This window comes from Gopherus flavomarginatus, chromosome 2, assembly GCF_025201925.1.
Source record: "Gopherus flavomarginatus isolate rGopFla2 chromosome 2, rGopFla2.mat.asm, whole genome shotgun sequence".
Taxonomy (NCBI): Eukaryota; Metazoa; Chordata; order Testudines; family Testudinidae; genus Gopherus; species Gopherus flavomarginatus.
Genome location: NC_066618.1, coordinates 231472962 through 231496823, shown reverse-complemented (window position 1 = coordinate 231496823; position 23862 = coordinate 231472962). Strand labels below are relative to the sequence as shown.

At 40.7% G+C, this 23862-nt stretch overlaps 2 protein-coding genes across 5 annotated transcripts in view; one reads left to right on the top strand and one right to left on the bottom strand.

The window, feature by feature from the left end:
* LOC127044715 (kinesin-like protein KIF20A) overlaps window positions 1-8668 on the top strand; it is a 48798-nt gene extending 40130 nt beyond the window's left edge. The window contains exons 15-18 of the mRNA XM_050939781.1: window positions 2091-2208; window positions 2284-2351; window positions 3885-4004; window positions 7560-8668. Of these exons, the coding sequence (XP_050795738.1) occupies window positions 2091-2208; window positions 2284-2351; window positions 3885-4004; window positions 7560-7835 (582 nt within the window). The 3' untranslated portion in view covers window positions 7836-8668. The remainder of the gene's footprint in view (window positions 1-2090; window positions 2209-2283; window positions 2352-3884; window positions 4005-7559) is intronic.
* A 4707-nt stretch (window positions 8669-13375) lies between these two features.
* LYN (LYN proto-oncogene, Src family tyrosine kinase) overlaps window positions 13376-23862 on the bottom strand; it is a 94265-nt gene continuing 83778 nt past the window's right edge. For all 4 annotated transcript variants that reach the window (XM_050938887.1, XM_050938890.1, XM_050938888.1 and 1 more), the window contains exon 13: window positions 13376-15166. In XM_050938887.1, coding sequence (XP_050794844.1) covers window positions 14964-15166 — 203 coding nt within the window. In that variant the 3' untranslated portion in view covers window positions 13376-14963. The remainder of the gene's footprint in view (window positions 15167-23862) is intronic.

The window sequence follows — 23862 nt, the reverse complement described above, 5'->3', positions numbered from 1 at the left end:
CTCATTGCTCCAGCGTGGCAGGTACAATGTCGGGTCTCAGACCTCCTTGCTCTGTTGGCTCAGCCTCCCATACTGTTTCTTTCCATCCTGACCTGCTCACTCAGGACCATGGCTGCACCCTCAATCCTTCAATCAGTTTCCTGTACCCTATGGCCTGGAGGATGAGGAGGCAGAGCAGTGCTCAGCAGCTGTCCAGCAAGTCCTACTCAGTTGGAAGTCCTCCACTAGGGCAGCCTACTTAGCCAAATGGAAAAGATTCTCAGTATGGTCCTTGACCTTCAGGCTTCCATCCAGAATACCTTAGAGTACCTGCTACATCTTCAGAAATCAGGCCTTGTGCTCAATTTGCTGAGAGTGTATTTGGCAGTGATATTGGGATTCCATTCTCCGATTTTCAAGGGAAATCAGAAATTTTGTCATTGTGGCTTTGGAAAAAACTGAAGAGGGTTCTCTGCTTACATCCTCTGGTCTGAGAACTGGTTCCCTTTCTGGACCTAAACATTGTTCTAGCAGCTCTGTATAGCACTCTGTTTGAGCCTCTTGCGCCCTGTCTGCTGCCCCTCCTGTCAGCCATTATTTTGGTAAGAAGAGTCTGAGTTGCAGGACCTCGTGGCTGAGCCAGCTTACACTATTTTCCAAGGACAAGGTAATGTTGCGACCTCATCGAAAGTTTTTATCCAAGGTGCTTTCTGTTTTCATCTAAGTCAGGCAGTCTGCTTACCTGTGGGTTTTTCCCCCTAATCCATGCTCTTCCCCAGAAGAACAGCACCTCTATACTCTGGATGTCAGGCGATGTCTACATAAAAGGCTAGATAGGACTAAAGAGTTGTGGTGTTTTGTATTTCATCACACCAGTGCATGTCATATGTGAATCACAAAGGGGCAAGCGGTCTCTTCATAGACTGTCTCTAGATTAGTAACATCCTATATCAAGGCTGCATGGGAGAGAGCTTCAGCTACACCTCAGCAGATAATAGGCTCACTCCACAAGAGCGCAAGCCACATAGAGCATTTCTCGGTGTTTCCATATGGGACATTTGCAGGGCAGTCACTTGGTTGTCCATACATATGTTTACAGGCCATTATGCTACGACCACATCTTCCAAAGTGGATACAGGCCTCAGAAGGGCGGTCCTGCGATCCCAATTGTAGTAGACTCTGAGCCCGGCCTCTAGATAGGGGTACTGCTTGCGAGCCACCTAAGTGGAATACACATCTGCACCTGCTCAGATAAGAAACTGTTACTTACTGTAATTGTTGTTCTTCGAGTTGTGATGCAAACATGTATGCCACAACCCATGCTCTGGCCCCTCTGCATCAGTCTCCTGTCAGTGGCTTTTGGTGAAAAGGAAATGAGGAGGTTTAGGGTGAGGGGAGGGGTTACAGCCAAGAAGCAGGAGCCCTCTACAGCAGTGGTTCTTAACCAGGGTATGAGCAGGTTTCAGTGGTCTGCCAAAATAGACCTGAGAGCAGGGCCAGTGCTAGACTCACTGGGACGCAGAGCAGAAGGCTGAAGCCAGAGCCCAAGCAACTTAACTTCATGGGGTCCTCTGTGGTGTGGGGCCCGGGGCAGTTGCCCTGCTTGCTACCCCATAATGACACCCATGGCTCTTAATCTACTGGATTTTCAGAAAAGCAGTTGTGGCACAGGTGGGCTGTGGAGTTTCTATAGTAGGCGTGGGGATGCTCAGAGAAAAAGGCTGAGAACCCCTACTCTACAGGTATTGCTAGGCAAAAGTCTCCAGCTCTGGTGTGCTGAGCATGCACATTCCTAAATGGAATACACATCTGCCTTGACAAGAGAGTGGCACAAATTTCTAGAGAAGACTCAATAAGATTAACTTTAAAAGTAAACTATCAATTGGCAATTGTTTCCAATGTTCAATATGGTCAACATTTACAGTAGTAAACTTGGTTAAAGACCAATCTTTTAGTCAAAGGTGTATATTCTCTTTACACAAATATCAGTGCATCTGACAAAGTGGGTATTCACCCACGAAAGCTCATGCTCCAAAACGTCTGTTAGTCTATAAGGTGCCACAGGACTCTTTGTTGCTTTTACAAATATCAGTGTGCATTTCTTTGTTCAGGACAGAGATAGGAAAATATTAGAGTTGCAACAAAAATTTGGAGAGCGGTCAGATGGATTGTTGGCTTCGGAAATCCCAAATTCAGATGTGTTGACTGCAGAAGACAAAATGAAATCAGGTAAGCATCTGATATTCTTCCAGTATGTTCTTGTTGTCGAGTATAAACTAGCTTAACTCTCTTTGTCATATACAGATCTTAAATATAAGGAGATGCAGAGAACTTCAGAAGTATTGCAGAGACAGTGCGATGAGAAAGATGAGGTAAATTTCTCTATCTTGTCCTAGACGTGGATGAGTCGGGGATTGTTTTGGTGATTGAGGGCTCTAGCCTGGAAGGGCCAGATCTTGAAGTGCTCAGCAATAGAACTCTCTCAACTGGGGAAAAGCTTTCAAGTGTTCCTACCCAATATGCTGAGTTTTCTTTGGTGCCTAAAATGGGAATTGGGCTCTCTTACAATCTGGCTTGAATGTCATCTTGTAGTGACTATTACATATGCTCTCTAATAGTCGGGATGCACTGGAAACTAGAATCAGCTAAAAATCTGGCCTAGGATCAGCATGCATCACAGATAATTATTGCCCCATATTTTAGAGATGGGGAACAGAGGCATAGATTAAGTAACTTGCCCAAGAAAGCTGGGTAACAACCCAGATACTGAATTTCAGATCAGTGCCTTTAAAAACAGTCCTTCCTTTTCTTTCTTTCTGGTATCAGAGTGGTAATACTATTAGTCTGTAGCCACAAAAACGATGAAGAGTCCAGTGGCACCTTAAAGACTAACAGATTTATTTACCTATGAAAGCTTATGCTCAAAAATCTGTTAGTCTTTAAAGTGCCACCGGACTCCTCCATTCCCCCCCCCCCTTTTTTTTTTTAAAAGCACTAAAGTCCCAGTGAAGTAAAACCAACTACTTGGTTAGTTGCCAAAGCTATTTTCTGGATAGAGAGCAGATCTGGAAGTCAGACATAAATTGCTCATCGCTGTAATATCCAGAGTGTGCATTAGGCTTACTGGTATACGTTTAAGCATGACCCCAAAGCAGAATTCCTTCAACTGTTCATAATATGTACCCGTCGCTTACTAATTCACACCCTGGAGTAGCTTATTGCTGTGTGTGTGAGCACACTAGGGAAAGGAGAAATATCTCTTTAGCCAGCTTTAATAAACATATGGTAGAGAGATTTTCATCAATTTCTGCTGAAAACCAGACACTTTTTTAGTTTTGTGAGAAACTTTCTATATTTTACTAGCTCTAATTTTGAGTATATAATTTATTTAAAGTCCCTGAGCTACTCACTCATCTTCTTATCCCCAGTCTCCAGAATCTCAGCAGCAAGTTCTGGCCCTGAAGCCAATTTCAACTTTTTGACCTGAAAACGAAACTTACTTTCTAGTGCAAAAGCTTCATTTTGAGTTGTTCAGCATTTCAAATTTAAAATGGCTAAAAGAGCAGCAAGCTATTGCTGGAATAGCAGCCTGAGACTTCAGGCAGTGGGGACAGTCTAAAGGAATTACTCGTTCTCCTGGAAATCCCACTCTTCTAGCCTGCTTCACTTCTCTCATACATTCCTATTCAGTGGCTCAGCTCTTACTCTGCATAGTTCCCCCTCCCGCGTTTGCTCATTTAACATAGTGAGCACAAGGATTTTTTTAATGTAAGTATTTATAACTTCAAAACCTTTTGGAGAACTAGTGTAAGAGTGGGGCTTTTTTTTTTTTTTTGGTAGTATTTAAGTATATATACCTTTAAAACTTTCAGGGATTTCTTAAACTTGAATATTGTTTTGTGCAGCTTATAAAATCTCTGAAGCTTAAAATGCACAAATTAAATGAAACCTTACAAGAAGTGAATGAAGTCTGCAGAAAAACAACTGAGGAAAACAACAGACTGACACACATGGTAATGCTCAAGGTTTGTCAAACAAGTATTGAAACTATCTTTACATTAACTGTTAGTGCAGCTGATGGTTTTACAAGGCTATTTCTGAATAGGAGATAGCAGTTTTATTTTTGGTTCTTGTTCCTTCTAGTGCTAGCATAAAGCTTGTCCTTGAGTTGGTTGCTTGCTGAATCTTTTTTATGGTCTTTAGGGTATGAATTGACCAGACAAGACACTTCTTGTACTATGGTTTCAAATGTCAAACCCCTGTGCTTATATTCTCTAAACTGGTAATATGTAAAAAGGTTTATTTTTTTTGACTTTTGTATAGAGGAGTAGATATGGAAAACTGGAGGAGACTGTACTGTAAATCTGACTGCATTTGGAATGATTTTATAAAACATTGGTTAGAAACTAGCAACTTTCAAGTAGAAATAAAAGATGCAGCATTCAGAGAGCTCATCTTGAATGCCCAAATATAATCCATTGTGGCTTGCTAGACCTCGGCAGAACACCTGTACACTGATGTTGATTACTGTGAAACACAAAAAATATTAGCTTTAAGCAACAGTGCCTTTCCTATGGAAGAGACTAAATTAGATCTAACTAGGGCTTCTAGACTAGATCTTCAGTTAAGGCCCTATTTTAGCTGCAGTGACTCTCCCGCTGACCATGAGGCTTAAACAGAGTAGAATATGTTCTTTGGATAGCAACTAAATTAATTCTGTTACCTTTGAATTTGGCCGCTGGGTTTGGAAGGGACAGATAAAAACAGTGCAAGATATTTCTGGGACTACTGAGCTTTTTGCTTTTATCTCATGTGAGCATTAAATTACACAATTTACATACACTGGCCTTGAGCTTATAGCCCATTCATTTTACTGGGGTAGCTCAGCCCCTTCAGTTTTTATTCTAGGGTTTGGATACATCAGTTCACATTCAAAAGGCTTTTGTTGCAGCCATAAGAACCAGAAACAATTTTTTCTTAAGATTTCACATTATTCAGAATGTGAATAGCTATGATGGCTCAGAGCTTTAAGTACTGAGCACAAAGCTTGTCAGACACTGGGAGACTTTCTTATCTGAAAGTTAATTTGGGGTACACAAAACAAGCAGAGGGTCGTCTATCTACAGGATGATGATGCAGAGCACTTAAATGAAATATTGCAAGCTGCCCTACCCATGCTTCATCATTGACCAATTCTGATGCCGTTGTGGTTCTCTGTGGTCAAATATCTGCTGTGTAGGAATTGGACTGGGCCCAGTAATCCATTTCTTGGCCATTAAATAGCCAGTTTAGATAGTAACAACCTGGGTTGAACTTGAGGACTGATTTTATGCCACATGGAAAACACTTTGAAAACTACCTTCCCTTTCTTACTACTTGAACACTTATATAAAAACAGGAACTCCTCCTTGATGAGCTATGTCTTATTCCAGCCTAAAGTCAAACAGAATTATGCTGTAATTGCTGTGGAGAGAATTGACTCTAGGTTTGAAACTGAAACAGGAGCAGATGAAGACCTAAGGAGTAAAGATCCTGTGACCCTTACTTCCCCAATATTTTGAGTGTCTTGTCTTAATGGGTCAAATATAGACATAAATTGGAAACTGAAGTTAATTAGCATACCAAATGTGGTATTCAGGCATCTTGATCTGTTTAGTTTCTAAGGTGGTATTGCATGTGTTTGTGACAATGTAATTTAATGTCTCAATACTGCCAAAACTAAGTAAAATTTTGGCTAATGGCCTTTGCCCATTTTTCTTCAAATATAATTGCCTTTACAGTAGAGTAGGTAAAATGTTTCAGCCAAAACTTCCTTAGCAGAAAATGCAGATTTGGCAACACTGAAACACTTTGTGAATTCATGTTGTTTTTGCCAAATTCGTGGAAGGGGAAACAAAACTTTAAAAAAATCAGTCATTTTGACACTTTTTTGAATGGGTGTTGGGGCGGGGGGGTGGTCAGAATATTTTCCTCCAGAGCTGTGTTAAAGCTTCCTTTTAAGGTTTTTTAAAAAAAATTGAACACTAAATGCAAACAGTGTTGTTTTGGGTAGGACAAAATATTTTGTCTGATAGGCAAATTGGTTGAAACTATAGTGAAGAACCAAATTATCAGACAGAGGAACACAATTTGTAAAGGGAAATCATGCCTCACAAAGCTATTAGAATTTTGAGGGGGTCACCAAACATGTGGCTATAGTGTACTAAAACTTTCAGAATGCCTTTAGCAAGGTCCCTCACCAAAGGCTCTTAAGTGTACAGTAAGCGGTGCTCGGTTACGAGAGAAGGTCCTCTCATGGATCAGTAATTCGTTAAAAGACCAGAAATAAATGGTCAGCTCTCAGAATAGAGAGGGGTAAATAGCATTGTCCCCCAGGGATCTGTACTGGGACTAATGCTGTTCAACATATTCATAAATGATCTGGAAAAAAGGGTTAAATAGTGAGGTGACAAAATTTGCAAACTCTTAATTTGAAGACTCTTACCTTGAGTAATTTTGTAAATTCAAAGACTGAAGAGTTGCAAAGGGATCTCATTAGACTGGGTGAGTGGGCAACAAAATGGCAGATGAAATTCAGTGTTGATATGTGCATTACTTTCCATACAAAAGGGTGTTTTATAAAATGTAGAGTTGTGATGTTAACAAATAACTTGGATCCCCACTCAGGAAAGATCTTGAAGTCATTGTGACTAGTTCTCTGAAAATATCCGCTCAATATTCAGTGGCAATCAAAAAAGCTAACAATTTTGGGAACCATTAGTAAAGGGTTGGATAGATAATACAAAAAATGTCAATGTCACTGTATAAATCCATGGTACACCTAAAACTTTCGTAGTGTGTGTAGTTTGATACCCCATCTCAAAAAAGGTCTATTAGAATTGGAAAAAGTACTGAGAAGAGCAACAAAAATTAAGGATACGGAACAGCTTCCGTAGGAGGAGAGATTAAAAAGACTGGGACTTTTCAGCTTGGAAAAGATGACTAAGCAGGGATATGATAGTCGTCTATACAATCATGAATGGTGTAGAAAAGGTAAATAAGTTTCTTTCACATAACCACCAGTGATCACCCAATGAAATGAATAGGCAGTAGGTTGAAAACAAACATAAGGAAGTACTTCTTCACATACCACACAGTCAACCTGTGGCACTCGTTGCCCGGGGATATTGTATAGGCCAAAACTATAAAGGGGTTCAAGAAGAACTAGATAAACTCATGAGGATAGGTCCCTCAATGGCCATTATCCAAGATGGTCAGGGATGTAATCTATGCTCTGGGCATTCTAAACCTCTGACTGCCAGAAGCTAGAAGTGGACAAGAAGAGGTGAATTATTCTGTTGCCTGTTCTGTTCATTCTTTCCGAAGCACCTGGCCAGTCAGAATGCTGGGTTAGATGGACCATTGGTCTGACCTATTATGGCTCATCTTAAGATTGCCAGCAAACCAAAAAAATCAATGTTTGCACAGTTCTACTATGTAGCACACTGATCTCATTCTAAATTTTACTTGGAGAAAATGAACAAAATAATAGTATCATCCGCTAGTGTTCACTTATCTAATGTAGTTTAACAATTCCATAGGAACAAGAAATGAGAAGTCTTCAGAACTGGGCTAAACGTGTCCTTGAGCTTGAAGCAACAGTGTCTCTTCTGCAAGAAGAACTAGATGAGAGAAAAAAGCACTTGTATTCAGAAGACCTTAAGGAGCAAAAACCCAAGAGAGGCTTGTTTGCTAATCTAAAATCTACAGTAGCAGGCACTTCTAAAACACCTGTTGGCAAAACCTTGGGGAAATTTGAAGACTCTCCAACCATGTCAAGAAAACAAGCTACTTTTGCACGTAAAGTAAAAGAGTAACTCTAATCCGTGATGCATTAATATGTCTGTATTGACAAGGCCCTTCAGCTGTAATTTAAACTGATGTTAGCAACAGTTGAAATTTGGGTGAAGAAAAAAGGGTAGTATAGACACAGCCTTACCATCAATGTAACTGGGAAGATAAGCTATTAATAGGAATGACGACAACTTTCCTTCTGTCAAATGTCTTTTTTAGTAACTAAAGAAGACATGTAAATGTAAACATAAATTGGAATTCTTGTGTATCTGTTGGTGTGAGATGTGATCATCTGCTGTGGAAACACAGCAGGTATAGATTTCCACATTGCAGGAGAATAGGTGCCTTGTGTCAAGGTTAGTGTAGTACATTCCTGCCTTTTTACTTCCCTTGTTTCTTTTTACACTTGCTTCCAACACTCAAAATGGCATTTGCGCTAGACCAAACAGTTTGTTCACTTTCACTGTTTCATTAGCTAGTAGATATTGTTTGTAGAGGAGCTGGCTTCCTCACAGTTAATCTTCTGCTTAATTTGAATTGAACTAGTAATCTTATACTTGATGTCAGTTTACTGTGGAATTAAAATGAGAGATTTAGTACTAAAATCTAATATAATCTAGTCAGATGATGGAGTGGCAAGGAGCCACTGTTCATTTTAAATGCTTCTGTAAATCCACAATTGTCTTGGTTTGGAAAGGAATGTGCATCTGAAAATCCCTCACTGAATTGTGTATGCAGTAGACTTCTTAAAATTTATTTATAATAAAGCTTGGGTTTTTTCAAGACAATTAAATATTAGATAATTTGAGATTTGTTGTTAAACAGTTAAGTCATGTGATACAACTTGATAATTTGAGCTGCAAGTCCCTGTGTGTCTTACCTTTTTGTTTCTATTGAAATATGATGCCCTTGAAATCAAAGTTTAGGATCAAGAGGGCCAGTACCTCATCTTTTTGTCTAGAAATGTAGTGGGGTTAGGACTGCCTGGTGATTATAACCAGAAATAGTTGAGTTATTTTAGCCAGATGATAGGATAACTACTTCAGAAATAAGCGAGAGTCCTGTGGCACCTTATAGACTAACAGACACATTGGAGCATAAGCTTTCATGGGTGAATACCCACTTCGTCAGATGCATTTACTTCAGAAATGTGTGTCAGTCACAAGGTTGTAGGAATTTAGCAATTGCCTTTGCATGGTTTAATGGTGGCTGATTTTGTTGTGCTATATTGTCAGCATTACACAGCTATGTATAGGAACCCATGAGTCATGTAAGAGGGTTTTTGGCAAGTTCTCAGCTTTCAAGCAGTGCCACGCAGAAAACTATAAATGATCAAAATGATATTTTGGTGTCAGTGGTGTTGGTGATGTAAATAGTGTTGATTTAGGATTTACCCATGCCCCCTAACTATGAATGTATTATCTGAGTTGCTAAATTATGCAGCGGGTGAGTTTTATGTAAGAATTAAGCAATACATAACAAGTCATGAAACAGGGTTTCAAGCAAGGGAAGCTGAACAGTTGGAAAGTTAGGTGAGTGGTGTGCATTCTTGTGGTCAGAGAAACCTGGGCTTGCAAAACATAGCAGCCTCTTTGGAGTACAAAGATTAGAGGTGTTGAAGTTTTTACACCTCAGAAAACAAACCAAAAATCCACCTCCTGACTGAGGCCATATTTACAGGGACTACAGTGGCATAATCCTATATTATAGAGGCAGCCTACGGTGACAGGTTTTTTATTTTTCATTGCTGTAAGAACTGTAAGTTTCATCTGCATGAAGTGCCGCCTGATAGAGCTGATGGAAGAAAAGATCCAAGGATTGGAGATGCAGGTGGAAACTCTGAGTTAGAAAGGGGTTTGAGCAGATGATGGAGCAAAAACATGAGGAGGCTGAAGGGAAAAGCTCAGACTTGCAGATGGAAGCAGGACCAAAGAATTCTGAGGGGAGACTGCTGGGTGAGGAAAGTGGACAGTGGAAACATGTGACTAAGAGAACCAGGCAGAGGAAAAGATGGACCAGTGAAGGAGAAACAGAGCTCAGGAACAGGTTTGCAGAGTTGGAAAATGAAGGGGCACAGCAGGTGGTCACTGAAGGTGAGAGGGCAAGAAAGCTGCTCTTCTCTTCTAGCCTTATACAAAGAAGAGAAGAGTCAATGGAGACAACACCAAATATGAGCCCCAGGAGGATACGGGATGGGTTGCGGAGGATTGGAAGGGACAATAGAAATCAAGAGGACATGCAGCCAGAGGGAACAAGGGATAGACCGGAGAATTGCACCATCACCAGGAAAAGGCAGGTCTATGTGATTGGGGACTTCTTACTGAGAAGAATAGACAGGCCTGTAACTAGAGCTGATCCAGAGAACAGAAGGGTGTGCTGTCTGCTGGGTGCTAAGATACGGGATGTGGACCTGAGGCTGAAAAGGATCCTAACGGGAGTGGGAAAGAATCCGCTGATCGTCCTTCATATGGGAATGAATGATACGGCTAGATTCTCGCTGGAACGTATCAAGGGAGACTATGCCAGACTGGAGAAGATGCTTAAGGAAATTGAGGCTCAGGTGATCTTCAGTGGGATTCTGCCTGTTCCTAGAAAAGGGCAACAAAGGTGTGACAAGATTATGATGATCAACAGATGGCTCAGGCAGTGGCGCTATAAGGAGGGCTTTGGGATGTATGGCCACTGGGAAGCATTCATGGACAGAGGACTGTTCTCTCGGGATGGACTTTGCCTGAGTAAGGAGGGAAATAGACTTCTAGGATGGAGGCTGGCACAACTGATTGAGAGCTTTAAACTAGGAATTTGGGGGAGATGGTTGGGAGATGTCCAAGTAATCTCCACACTGGAATTTAACATTGAGAGGGAAGAAAACTAAGTAAGAAAGGATACAGCCATGGGTAGGAGAATGGACATAAGGAGGAAGAGTAGTGTAGATACCAGTCTAATAGGTGATACTGGTGGTAGAATGTCTGTGCCTAATCAGGTAAAGGAATGTCAGTAAAGCCAAATAGCAAAAATTAAGATGTTTGTACGCTAATGTGAGGAGCCTAGGTAACAAAATGGAGGAACTAGAGCTACTGGTGCAGGAAGTAGTGCAAGGTCATGCATTTAGGGATTAATAACAAGAATTGTGGTTATAAATTGGGGACACATCAGTTGGGAATAACAGAGAAGGACCTTGGAGTATTGGTTGATCACAGGATGACTGAGCTGCCAATGTGATATGGCCGTTAAAGCTAATGCGGTTTTAGGATGCATCAGGTGAGGTATTTCAGTAAAGATAAGGAGGTGTTAGTACTGTTATACAAGGCACTGGTGAGACCTCATCTGGAGTACTGTGTGCAGTTCTGGTCTCCCATGTTTAAGAAGGATGAATTCAAACTGGGACAGGTACAGAGAAGGGCTACTAGGATGATCTGAGGAATGGAAAACCTGCCTTATGAAAGGAGACTCAAAGAGCTTGGCTTGTTTAGCCTAGTCAAAAGAAGGCTGAGGGAAGATATTAATCCCTCTGATATATTTATAAAGAGCAATCATATTAGGGAGGGAGAGGAATTATTTAAGCTTAGTACTAATGTGGACACAAGAACAAATGGATATAAACTGGACACTAGGAAGTTTAGACTTGAAATTAGATGGTTTCTAACCATTAGAGGAGTGAAGTTCTGGAACAGCCTTCCAAGGGAGTAGTGGGAGCAAAAGACATATCTGGTTTCAAGACTAAGCTTGATAAGTTTATGGAGGGGGTGGTATGATGGGATCTTTGATTAGCAGGTAAATATGCCCAGTGGTCTGTGATGGGATGTTAGATGGGGTGGGATCTGAGTTACTACAGAGAATTCTTTCCTGAGTGCTGGCTGGTGAGTCTTGCCCACATGCTCAGGGTTTAATGGATTGCCATATTTGGGGTCGGGAAGGAATTTTCCTCCGGGGCAGATTGGCAGAGGCCCTGGAGGTTTTTCACCTTCCTCTGCAGCTTGGGGCATGGGTCACTTGCTGGAGGATCTTCTGCACCTTGAGGTCTTTTTAAACCATGATTTGAGGACTTCAGTAACTCAGACATAGGTTAGGAGTTTGTTACAGGAGTGGGTGGGTGAGATTCTGTGGCCTGCATTGTGCAGGAGGTCAGACTAGATGATCGTAATGGTCCCTTCTGACCTTGAGTCTGAGAACTCTACGTTCCTTTGTGGCAGTAGCTAGGGGGAGAGGCATTCTTTTGTCAATGTGGCTGCATCTACACTGGGGCTAGGTTGACATAGCTATGGTGGTCAAGGGTGTGGATCTTCCACACCCCTGAAGGCTGTGATTGTTGACCTGCATTTTAAAGTGTAGACCAGGCCTGAGTTATCACTAACATTGTGAACCACTAGATGGAGCAGCATTACTATTGCAACACTCAGACTATCATGTTCCTGTAATTGAAAGCCCTGGTCTTGAAATTTCTTCTTTCCTTTCAGTACCAAATACTCCTAACTGTTAAGTGAGTCTTTGTCTGTTAAAACTCTCTCATCACTGTGTACTCAGAACTTCATATAAATATGTAAATTCCATTAGGAATTGGGATTTTCTGATCTCAAAAGCACCAGGTTCTTTCCCAAAAACCAATATCCAACAGGTTTATTTGTCCTATCAAAACAGGTGTCCACTGGTTTATAAATGGACTCATCATAACCATGGCAAATTACAAAGAAACAGCCTTCTTGCAGATTGATCCAGATGGTGTTCAATCTCTAGCTCAGTCCTTAAACTGAATATCCAGCCAGATCACCTTATGTCCATCACTGGCATTCAGGACAAGATCAGAAATGAGGATAATAAATAGAGGCTCTCATTTTCGATACTTTGGTTTATTACAGTAATCTAGTAACAAATAGATCTATTGACTGGGGTTTATCAAGATTCCTAAGTTTAGACAAAGCTCAGTCTGTATCATTCCCCCCTCCCCACCCAACATTACGTAAAATATGGCTTAAGTTAAACCAAATATGCTTCTATCTTTCACCTGTGTTTGAACAAGTAACTGAGTACAGTTCAGCACACCTGCATTTCTCAGTGCTGCACTAGCTCTGTAAGCACATAATGAATGTGATCCAATGTATGGCTCCTAGACTCTTTTTCTGCAACTAAGATGACTTCGCATTTCCAAATGCTAATGTAAATTTTGCATGTGTTCAGGCTTTCCTAAATGACTCAGTAAATGGTGGCGCCTATTGGCACTGCAGTATAGTGAGGTTTCAGCAGCTATTTTGAAGATATTTTGGAATTTACTACTGTGGTGGGTAGTTCAGAATTATAGGATAAGAACCACTTAGCTGGATATTTCTGCTAAAATATTCAGCAGTGAAATGGCTGTCTTGATATTTCTGAACTGCTCCTCTGAGATGAACAGGTATCACTTAAATAAATCTTGCCTCTTTTATAACTAAAAACTATTTTTGTTTTGTATAGCATCTAAACACTGACAGGGTCAGATCCTGCATTCTCTGTACACAGAAAACTGCCAGCCTGGCCTATAAAATTGGCTACTTACTGTAATTTGCAGGATGAACTACAATGGTACAAGTTTTAAATTTAAGGAGTTTATTTAAATCACCATACAATAAAAATATTTACACAGTCTGGTGGTTAATCTGCACATTTATTGATTGACTTCATTCAGAACCTGCTATGCTTTACTAGAAAAGAAAAGCAATGAATGTTTATACTGATCACTGTGTTTGGACTGCAGGTACACTAAAGCCTCACAAGGAGTTAGCCTCGTTTTAAAGCTTCCATAAGTACCCTTTACCATAAATTGTTTTGGTTGTAAGAACAGCCCAGTCCCACTTTATATAAAGGAGGACAGAAACAGGCAGTCACTTGGTAATTGCACTAGTTATGCTTTTTGATAACTAAAACATACTCAACTTGCTAATTCACTTCATGACTGAGAATTAGTTCAAATACAGTTTTGTTAATATGCCTGCATCCTAACAGAATTTTGCATTAAGAACCACCAGTTAAAAACATGACTGATTTACTTGGTGGTGGTATGAATTAGTAATAATTACATACTGAAAAGCAAAACCTAGGGTGCTAAAACTCCAATGTAATTTCACTGATTACAGTATGCTTATAAGGTGTGGTGCATTTTAAAACATTCATTTTGGCTAATCTTTAAAATGGCTTTCAGTTCAATTAATTGAAACAGCAAAAATGTGAGGAATATATTAAGATACTTATAGAAAGCATTTTCATGGGTAATAGATGGATCACAGTGTTTCAAACTACTGACGGCCACATCCTGCTCCCTTCAAAATATAGGGGAGATTTGCCACTGATTTAACCCAGGGAAAAATAGATTTTGAGCAGGTGGTTCCAGGCTTAAATTCATGGTGCTCTATATACAGAGCAAAACAATAGGCTGTCCTTTTTTCTGACACATCTAGCACAATTACTGTTTTATAATGCAATAATATTGCAGGTCTTATTCTTACCTGGTGCCTGTAAAAGACACTTTTCAAATTTTAAGTGTAAATGCTTGAGCTGTGCATAAATGCCAAAGAATTAAATTAAGTGTAAAAATTACCTTAAAGGGTTAAAGAGGATGATTACATCCTAAATATTTGAATCTTGCAACAAGATACTGTTCTCCAGATACTGATGTAAGATAACCAGAGCCTATAAAAAATACAAAGCACAACTTTCATGATCTACTATCTTTCAAAAAGCTAATTTGGGAGCAGAAATTCTTTAACTTTTCCATTCAAAGTTCATATTTATCTTCAGTCTTCATACATTTTCTTGTAAGGTATGCGATCATTTAAAGATTTCCCCAAATTCTGTTTGCAGTTTCAAATACTTTGTAAGTCTGTATTGGTGCGACTGCACTCTGTCTCTGTTTTCAAAGCTTGTCTTGTTTGGATGTTTATTTAGGCAAATAAAAAGATAACATCTAAAGAGAACTCTAACCTCAAGCAGAGTGATCATTCAAATTAAATTAACCATAGAAAAACATGGTTTATTTCTAGGCAGAATGATTCTTCCTTTGGAATTTCAGCCTCCAGTTTCAGAAGCCACAAGTGGTTAGGATATCCAAATACATGAAACAACTGGTCTGCCAAGTTTGTCTGAACAATGGTCTGTGCCAACTGGCAAAGTGTTCCTTTGTTCTATGGCTGCTGTTGATACTGCCCTTCTGTTGCTGTGTAGAAGTCATCTAGCACACTCTGTAAATAATCAAATGTTGGCCTCTCTTCTGCTTTATCTTTCCAGCATGTTTTCATGATATCATAAAGCTCAGCTGGGCAGGTTTCCATGCGTGGCATGCGGTAGCCACGCTGAAGAGCAACCATCACATCAGCATTACTCATACCTAAAACAAAAAAAATGATTTTTTAGAAGCAGATTTGTGTTAGTGATCAAAGTAGAGCACCTTCTTTTGCTGCTACTCCACGCCCCCAAAAAATCAATTAATCTCAGGGGACAGGGCAAGGGTTTTTTTTTACCTTTAATTAAAGCTAGCAATGAGACACAGTAAATGAGAAAAATATTTTTCTCATCTCCTGGCAATTTATTTGTACTACAGTATTGTCTTGGGGGTCAGAGTCTCTATTGTACTAGATACTGTGTATATGCACAGTATGTAAGATGCTCTGTGGCTCACAGAGCTTAAATATAAATTCACATGCAAAAACCCTTTAATGTAGGGTTAAGTTTGTAGACAGTGCTCTGTGTTCCTCATACCTTTCCAGAACAAAGTTAAATTCCAAAAATCCAACTGCTGGAAAACCAGGAAATAGAGGGCCTTGAGGAAAAATCCTCTGTGTTCACAACTTGTGGGCTGTGACAACTGCTGGAAAACCAGGAAATAGAGGGCCTTGAGGAAAAATCCTCTGTGTTCACAACTTGTGGGCTGTGACATATCAGGCTCTGTAACGATTTTGAAAAGCTGTCTCATGAGCTCTCTTTCATGAGGGATGTTATTCTACATAAGGGATATGCCCTCATGGCCATTGCTCCTTCATGGTCACTGCAGAGAGTGAATGGAATGAACCTTTGTGTTCCTGGGACTATATTTTCTCAAGCCTAGCTTTCGGCTTTGTAAATAGTTTAGAGTAGCATAGGCTAGTTTAGTGTAAGCAGCCCTTCCACTGTTCCAGAAGACTTTAGTACTTTACCTGGATTATGTCGAGCATGAAACACCTAAGGCCTTCAACAGGTACACCTCTTACCCATTGCTAATACTGGAGACAGAATCCCATATTTAGATCACTCAGTAATCTTATGGACTGTTTTTGAGACACCTTTACTCTGTGCACCTAAAGGGAGAGAGCTTCGATTGGGTCCATTCATGGCTCAACACCAGCCTTTGTGTAGCGTTTCTCTTACACAGGACCCAAGAGACACTTTTTACCAGTCTGGTCTCAGCACCACCTTTGATCATCTCTTTAGCCCTAACCTGCAAGACAATCCCTCACTCTGCACAATCTGGTATTGGTTAAATCTAAAGCCACAATGAAGAACAAACTGGCACAACCTTTTAAAGTGGCAGAAGCCTCAGTGCCACAGGTAGTAACCATAGTGCCTACTCCTTGAGCTCAGATGCCTCTCTTAGTACCTCCTGACCAGACTGGGTGTTTGATTGTGTAATAACACATTTCCTCAGAGAAGATGTTTCCTCTTTATTCTGTTTTACATCCCTTCTCTTCTGAACACCCAGACCCATGGGGCCTCTCAAATAGCACCACTGTAATTTCATCTGTGTACTCCTTCAGAACTGGATGCCCAACACTGGTTTGGAGCCTAATGACACCTTTAACATGGGTAGATACCCCTCAGTCATGCTGCTAGGCACCCTGCCACATACTCTTCCACTGCCTGTACCTGCTCTTCTGATTCCAATCTGAAAACACTTCAGGGTATCTTCAACCTCTTCATACTTGGAGGCTACCTGGGGACACCAGACCTCTTCTCACTTCAAACCCACACATCATGGAAAGATATGCAGCCCCTCCCCTCTGGCCCAGATAGTCTCACTTGCCATCATGAGACTTCAGTCTTGCCCTAACAAAGTTATTGGACTCTGATGAGCCTCTGGCTTGAACCTCCCAAGCATATTAATCAAAATAACCTTCCTCCTAGCAATTACATCTGTTCTGAAGGTGAGTGAGTTTAGGGCTTGATGGCCACTCTACCTCTTTAGCATTATAAACCACCAAACAAAAGTCCCTTCATGACTAAAGTAGTCTGATAGCCACCTTTCTCAATCTGTGTTTTTCTGGCACCTTACTCAGCTCCAGGGAACCTCATCTTCATGCCTTACAGGTGCTGGGTCTTTACCTGCTAAAGGTTTGGGGTGGAATTCAAAAGGAAGATTTAGGCCAGGCTAAGTAGGAGGGATTCTGTAGGCAAGCGTGGAGAGCACTTCCCTGGGAAGCTCAGTTTCCAGGGCCCCTGTTTGTTTAATTTATACACAGTTGCAAATTATACCATAACCCATTGAATAGGGCACCCTTCAAATCCCTTCTCCACTTCAAGCAGAGTGTGCAGTTGAAACTGGGTTTCCTACAACCTGGATGAGTGCTCTCATCACTGGGTTAAAGATTATAAACAGGTTCTTCTACTCAAAGCATGCCTCCTAGATCATGGCCAAAGACAAGAGACATGCTTAGATATAATTTAATATCAGGTTTCACATGCTAACTAAGCCTAAGTGAGCTGTTTGTTGGTGTCAAGACTTAGGTAGCTCTGTGCGGGCCTGGGTCCCCAGTGACTTAACACTGGAAACTTAAGTGCATACAGTGTTTCATAGCAGCTGGGCAGAGATTCTGTGAATGCCACTGGTGCCTAACTGGGGGACATAAGGTAGGAGATAGAAACTTAAGTTCTCCTTGTGACTTCGGGCCCTTGCTCTTCTAAAATTAACATTTCGTCCCGTTTTACAAATAGTGAGACTGAACTGCCAAGCAGCCTCACTGGCATAGAAAATGTTGAACACTAAGTCTTACCTAGCAAATTACTAGTCCCTGGTTTAAAGACTCAGCTTAGGAGAGCTGCTGTACCCTCCATGACTCCCCCACCACCACCTTTGTGGTTCAAGGCCCAGTATAGGAACCTGGTGCTACAGTTGGTATTTAGGTAAGAATTTCTTGCTTACTCTCCAGCTGCTCAGGCACAAGTGGGAATACAGAGAGGTTTTTAGAACAGAAAAACGTTACTAACTTGTAACTGTTGTTTGCACTCACATAAGCTTCCCATCTTCCCCTCTGCTTCAGCATTCTGTATAACAGCAGGAGTCTCAAGAGTGGGAGAAGGAACTGAGCTGGGTAGGAGTGAACTCCCCTCTACCACACAGGACCATATCATCCCAGGAGAATGCTGGTGGAATTCTTTAATGGACATAGTTCTGGGATTTGATACCAAGGCATTATCCCCCCCCAGTGAATGATAAAATCTTTTTAAGGTGACACTTTGATATAACCTTCACCTCTGCGCATGAGGGAGATCACAGTACCTTATTCTTTTCGCCTCGGTGTCTACTGAACAAAGGCCAGTACTCCATAGAGTACATAAGACTAGAACCAAGGGCTGCTCAATTCTAAGCTAATGTTTAGCTAAAAAACCATCCTTCAACCTATGCCTCTCAGCATTGAAGGTGAGGCTCTACACCATCCTCTCAAAGTAGCCACCATCTAATTATATGGTTTTTGTGACTTGTCCAACATCACAGTAGAGCCTGGAACAGATCCTAGATCTCACATCCTAGCCCATTCCTTTAAATCACACATCCAGCTCTTTCTATAGTCCCTGCCCCTTTCATTACACACAGTTTCTATGCTAATAGTCTAGCATATGTGACTAGTTTATTTCATACATGTACTTCAAAAGGCAGCGCAGTGCTGAGGCTTGGGACTGCCATATAAAAGGTCCTGGATTCAAGTTCCAGCTCTGTTATAAGTGCCTTTGTGTAACTGCTGCAGGTATGAAAAATGCCAGTTGCATTCATCTCATGTACAGGTAGGAGAGTCAGTAATAAAATCTGTGGAGCGTAGATAGCTCCAGCTGGTAGGAACCAAAGCAGCGACTGCACTGGCACACTACAGAACCAAGCAAATCAGCCAAGTTTTTTATTAATTGATTTTTAGAGTGGTATTCTAGTACCAGATACTTCATGTTCCCTCTCTCCTTTGCACTCAATCTGTGGGCACATAAGGGCAGTTTTATAACAGATTATGTTGGTAACCCCTTGGGCAAATGACCCCAAACTTGTGCCACACACTTTACTCCTACCCCTGCTGTGGCACAGTAAGTTTCAAGGCAATCTGCCTGTGAATGGGGATTTTAGAGTACTTAGAAAAATCAGCTGTGAAAAGAAACCCTGCTGGAACCTGTAACTACTGAAGAGTTGCTAGACAACAGCTGAGAGAAAGGTACTGTGTAGTAGTATCAGCAGAAGGGGAATTGAAGCAGAGTGCGATTAAATAAATGCTTTGGCCAAAGTCTCACACAAGCAATCTGTAATAAAACTGAGAACTGAACCCAGATCTGAGTGCCCGTCTGGCATCTTAACTACAAGATCATTCACTCTCTACCATTTGCTTCCGAGCATAGGATAAAGAATAATTGTAGTTGGAAGAGCAGAGGCAAACAGTCTTTGTCATTCTCTCCATTATACAGCCTAGAGGGAAGCAAAGCAAAGCAAAGCAAAGCAATTGCATTAGAACCAATTGAGTTATTCTGGTGTAGCCAATCAGAATGCGGCTTTTTTCATTCAACGAGCGGGGGAGTAGATAACAGTGTGTCAGTAAATCATACTGTCAACTGGCAGATGTGAATAAAGTGGATCTTTCCGAGGTGAACAAAGCTAAGCACATTTCAGAGACTGACACATTCATTAGGTGGAAGGGATAGCGTTACATTGTATTTAACAGCACATTTTGCCAGCTTATTTATGGACAGTAGTGTTAGAAATAAAGGAAAGCACTTGTTTGGTCTCTAAACTACAGGAAGAGTGCTGCAGCAAGACTGCTGGAGGCAACAGGACAGAACAAAGGAAATATGCTCAAATGAGAATATGGAGGGGAGTTTTATGCTTTACTTTGTTAACGGAGGACGACATTATGCCTGGTTCTCTGCGGATGCACAGAGAACAGGGTCTACTCTCTCCATGTGTCTGTGGGGTCCATACTGTCTCAAAAAGGGGCAGAGAGGAGGTAAATCCATTTATCTCCATAACGTGAGCCAACATACACTGGGAAAGCAGACATAGTGTCCTAAAAGATAGTGGAAGCAGTGCAGGCACTCTACAACTGAATTGCCAACTTTATTTTTATATTCAAAATGTCTATATGAATAACAATTATTACATTTGGGGAAATTCTGCCATCCACAGTACCTTATTGGATGAATAAGCCAATGCTTTTTCCTTTTAAAAGAAACAGTGATGGGTGTCCTCTCTTACAGTCCTTTAAGGTGAGGTCTTTTATTTTTTTTAACATTAATAATTTTAATTCCCTGCAAATAATTTCTTAAATATTAACACTGGAAACGGGCCTGAGTCAGAGAATTCAGACCCAGATCTGAACATTTCCAAATTTCAGAGATGTTTGGATCCTGGGTTTTGGTGTCAGCCCAGCACAAAAATAGATCTCAGGTATGAAATCTGGATCTGGATCAGAACTCTTCATTTGGGCCCAGGTTTAATATTTGCATTCAATTTTCCATATGGTGAAAAGCATTGAAATGGTCCCAGTTACAATACTGCAAATGCACTTGCTTTTGCATGAAAGTAGCTTTTGAGAGTATCAGTGAAACAGGATGTCGTCATAGGACAAGAGTCGCTTGCTGCTACACAAATGCAGAGCAAAGGTCAAGGTACTTATGGAAAATAAAAGTAGAGAGCAAGTCAATGAGACATTTATCTTCCATGCAGACTGATCCAATGCTCTATTACAATTACTTTATTTTTGTAGATTTAATAATGTTATCTGATGAGCGTCAGTGCACAAGAACAGTTGCTCACTAGGGGCTTCATCCTGCCAGGTGTTAAACACTCTGGCTCCAATTCCAAAAAGCACGCAAGTATGTTCCTATTTTTAAGCAGTGAAGAGTGCCATTAAATGGGACTGTTCATGTACTTAAGTGCTTTGCTGGATCAGGGCTAGAATGTTCAGCACCTTTACTGTTCTGCTTAGGGTGACCAGACAGCTCGTGTGAAAAATTGGGACGGGGGTGGGGGCTAATAGGAGCCTATATAAGAAAAAGACCCAAAAATTGGGACTGTCCCTATAAAATCGGAACATCTGGTCACCCTAGTTCTGCTGCATTCTGAATGCATGGGGCAAATATGCCCATTTTGTGCTTCAGTCAATTTGTGAAAATCTCACCTGTAAAAATGATTTCTAGTTTTCAAGAGAATAATGAGTTCTTTCTGTTAATGACACATTTTAAGTACACATGCCAAGACACAACATGATGAGCATGCATACAAATGTGTATACTGAATAAATAATATTTCCCAGCTACACAGCTTGATTGGTTGTCAGAGATTCTGGTATAAGTTAAAGATACAAAGGAGTAGCAGTTTGTCTCTAATTTTCCAAGACATTATTATGGGTAAACTATTTCTTAATGAACAGTTTCACCAGAACCATGTATTACTTAATTGAAATTCATCCTGAATGCACATCTCTTACACAGTTCATGATCTTATACAGGATGCTAACTTACGAGTTTGAGGCAATGCTAATAAAAGTTAGCCATTAAACTTGACAGGATGCAGAACTAATTCCTTATGTTGAGCCCTCTTATTTTACTAACATCCAATATTGTTAGGAGTAACTGATCACAGGTGTGGAGGGAGAATCTAGATCTGAAAGCAGGTACATGTAATAGAGAGCAGATGATGCCATTGCAATGTGAGTCTGAATGTATCCAATACTTGACATATTGTATGATCAGCTGGAAATTAATTTCTCAACAACTGGTTCAAATTGCCTAAAAAAATCAGATATTTGTATTTTATATTTCAAAATAGTTTCTGTAACTATAAATCCCACTAATCACTTCAAAATTATCAGGAAGAAAAACAGCCATTTAAGTTAGAAAGAAAGCTCTCAAAATCTCAGTTTTGACTGTAAATCTTTCTGCCAAATTGTATGTTTATAGTCCTTTCATACTGGTGTTAACCCCTTGTCAAATATAATTCAAATCAGTTCACAGAGCTTTAGGCGGACTGCATATAAGACCTTAGATTTAGTTAGCTAGTTTTCAACTGTTAGTAAAAAAAAATGTAAGGTACACCTCTACCCCGATATAAAGCGACCTGATATAACATGAATTCGTATATAACGTGGTAAAGCAGTGCTCCGGGGGAAGGCGGGGCTGCGCACTCCGGTGGATCAAAGCAAGTTCGATATAACACAGTTTCACCTATAAAGCAGTAAGATTTTTTGGCTCCCGAGGACAGCGTTATATCGAGGTAGAGGTGTATTCTTACTAGAGCTGATTATTTTGTACTATTTATTATTTCTACTCTAGGGGGACTCATTTTGCCTGGCTAGTAAATATTGGTAGGACAAAGTTAGGACATACTTTTCTTCCTGGAGTGTTATGTCCTAGACTCAATCTAACCCAACTAATTTGCTAAGCTGTGTTTTCACAGCTGTTTGCCGGTCCCACAGTTATTTTGGTTTCATGTATTACATTTTGAGTATAAACCAGGAGCTTTAACTTTGGATTTTAAATTCTTCAAATGAAACGAAGATTACACACACACACACACACACACACACACACACCCCATTTGTGCAGATTTGTGCTGGAGAAAGCTCTTGGGAGCCTCTTAAAACCTGCCAACAGAGTGATGTAAGGGTTGGAGTCCCCCTTCCAATCTCTGGATACAGTTAATTCATCCCTGACATATATGAATTATCTACGTAGCTCACAGAATCATAGGGTTGGAAGGGACCTCAGGAGGTCATCTAGTCCAACCCTGTGCTCAAAGCAGGACCTAATCCCCAACTAAATCATCTCAGCAACGGCTTTGTCAAGCGTGACCTTAAAAAACTGTAAGGAAGGAGATTCCACCACCTCCCTAGGTAACCCATTCCAGTGCTTCACCACTCTCCGAGTGAAAAAGTTTTTCGTAATATCCAACCTAAACCTCCCCCACTGCAACTTCAGATCATTACTCCTTTTTCGATCATCTGGTACCACTGAGAACAGTCTAGATCCATCCTCTTTGGAGCCCCCTTCCAGGTAGTTGAAAGCAGCTATCAAATCCCCCCTCATTCTTCTCTTCTGCAGAATAAACAATCCCAGTTCCCTAAGCCTCTCCTCATAAATCATGTGCTTCAGGCCCCTAATCATTTTTGTTGCCCTCCGTTGGACTCTTTCCAATTTTTCCACATCCTTCTTGTAGTGTGGGGACCAAAACTGGACACAGTACTCCAGATGAGGCCTCACCCATTTCGAATAGAGGGGAATGATCACGTCCCTCGATCTGCTGGCAATGCTCCTACTTATACAGCCCAAAATGCCGTTAGCCTTCTTGGCAACAACGGCACACTGTTGACTCATATCCAGCTTCTCATCCACTGTAACCCCTAGGTCCTTTTCTGCAGAACTGCTGCCTAGCCACTTGGTCCCTAGTCTGTAGCAGTGCAGGGGATTCTTCCTTCCTAAGTGCGGGACTCTGCAGAGAATTACTATTTTTCCAGTGGGATTCATCAAACTGCACTGGGTGTTAGGTATTTAAAAAAAAAAAAAAAAGTCCTTGGGGAGGATATTGCCCAGATTTTTCTCACAGGACACCCTTTCTCTCACTAGTTTAAAATCAAACAGGTGGAACACTGTACTGTACTGTCAATATACTCCACATATTTTCCTGGAACAAAGCATAAATGGCAGCATGACATTGCTTTTATGGAGGAAAAGATGGAAAATAGGATTTGTTGCAAAACTTTAAAACAAACTTTTTTTGTGAGGTTCTAGGTTTTTCTTTTAATATCTCTGCACAAACCCAGGCACACATTTTACATTTCACAATTATAATTCTTAATAGCAAAC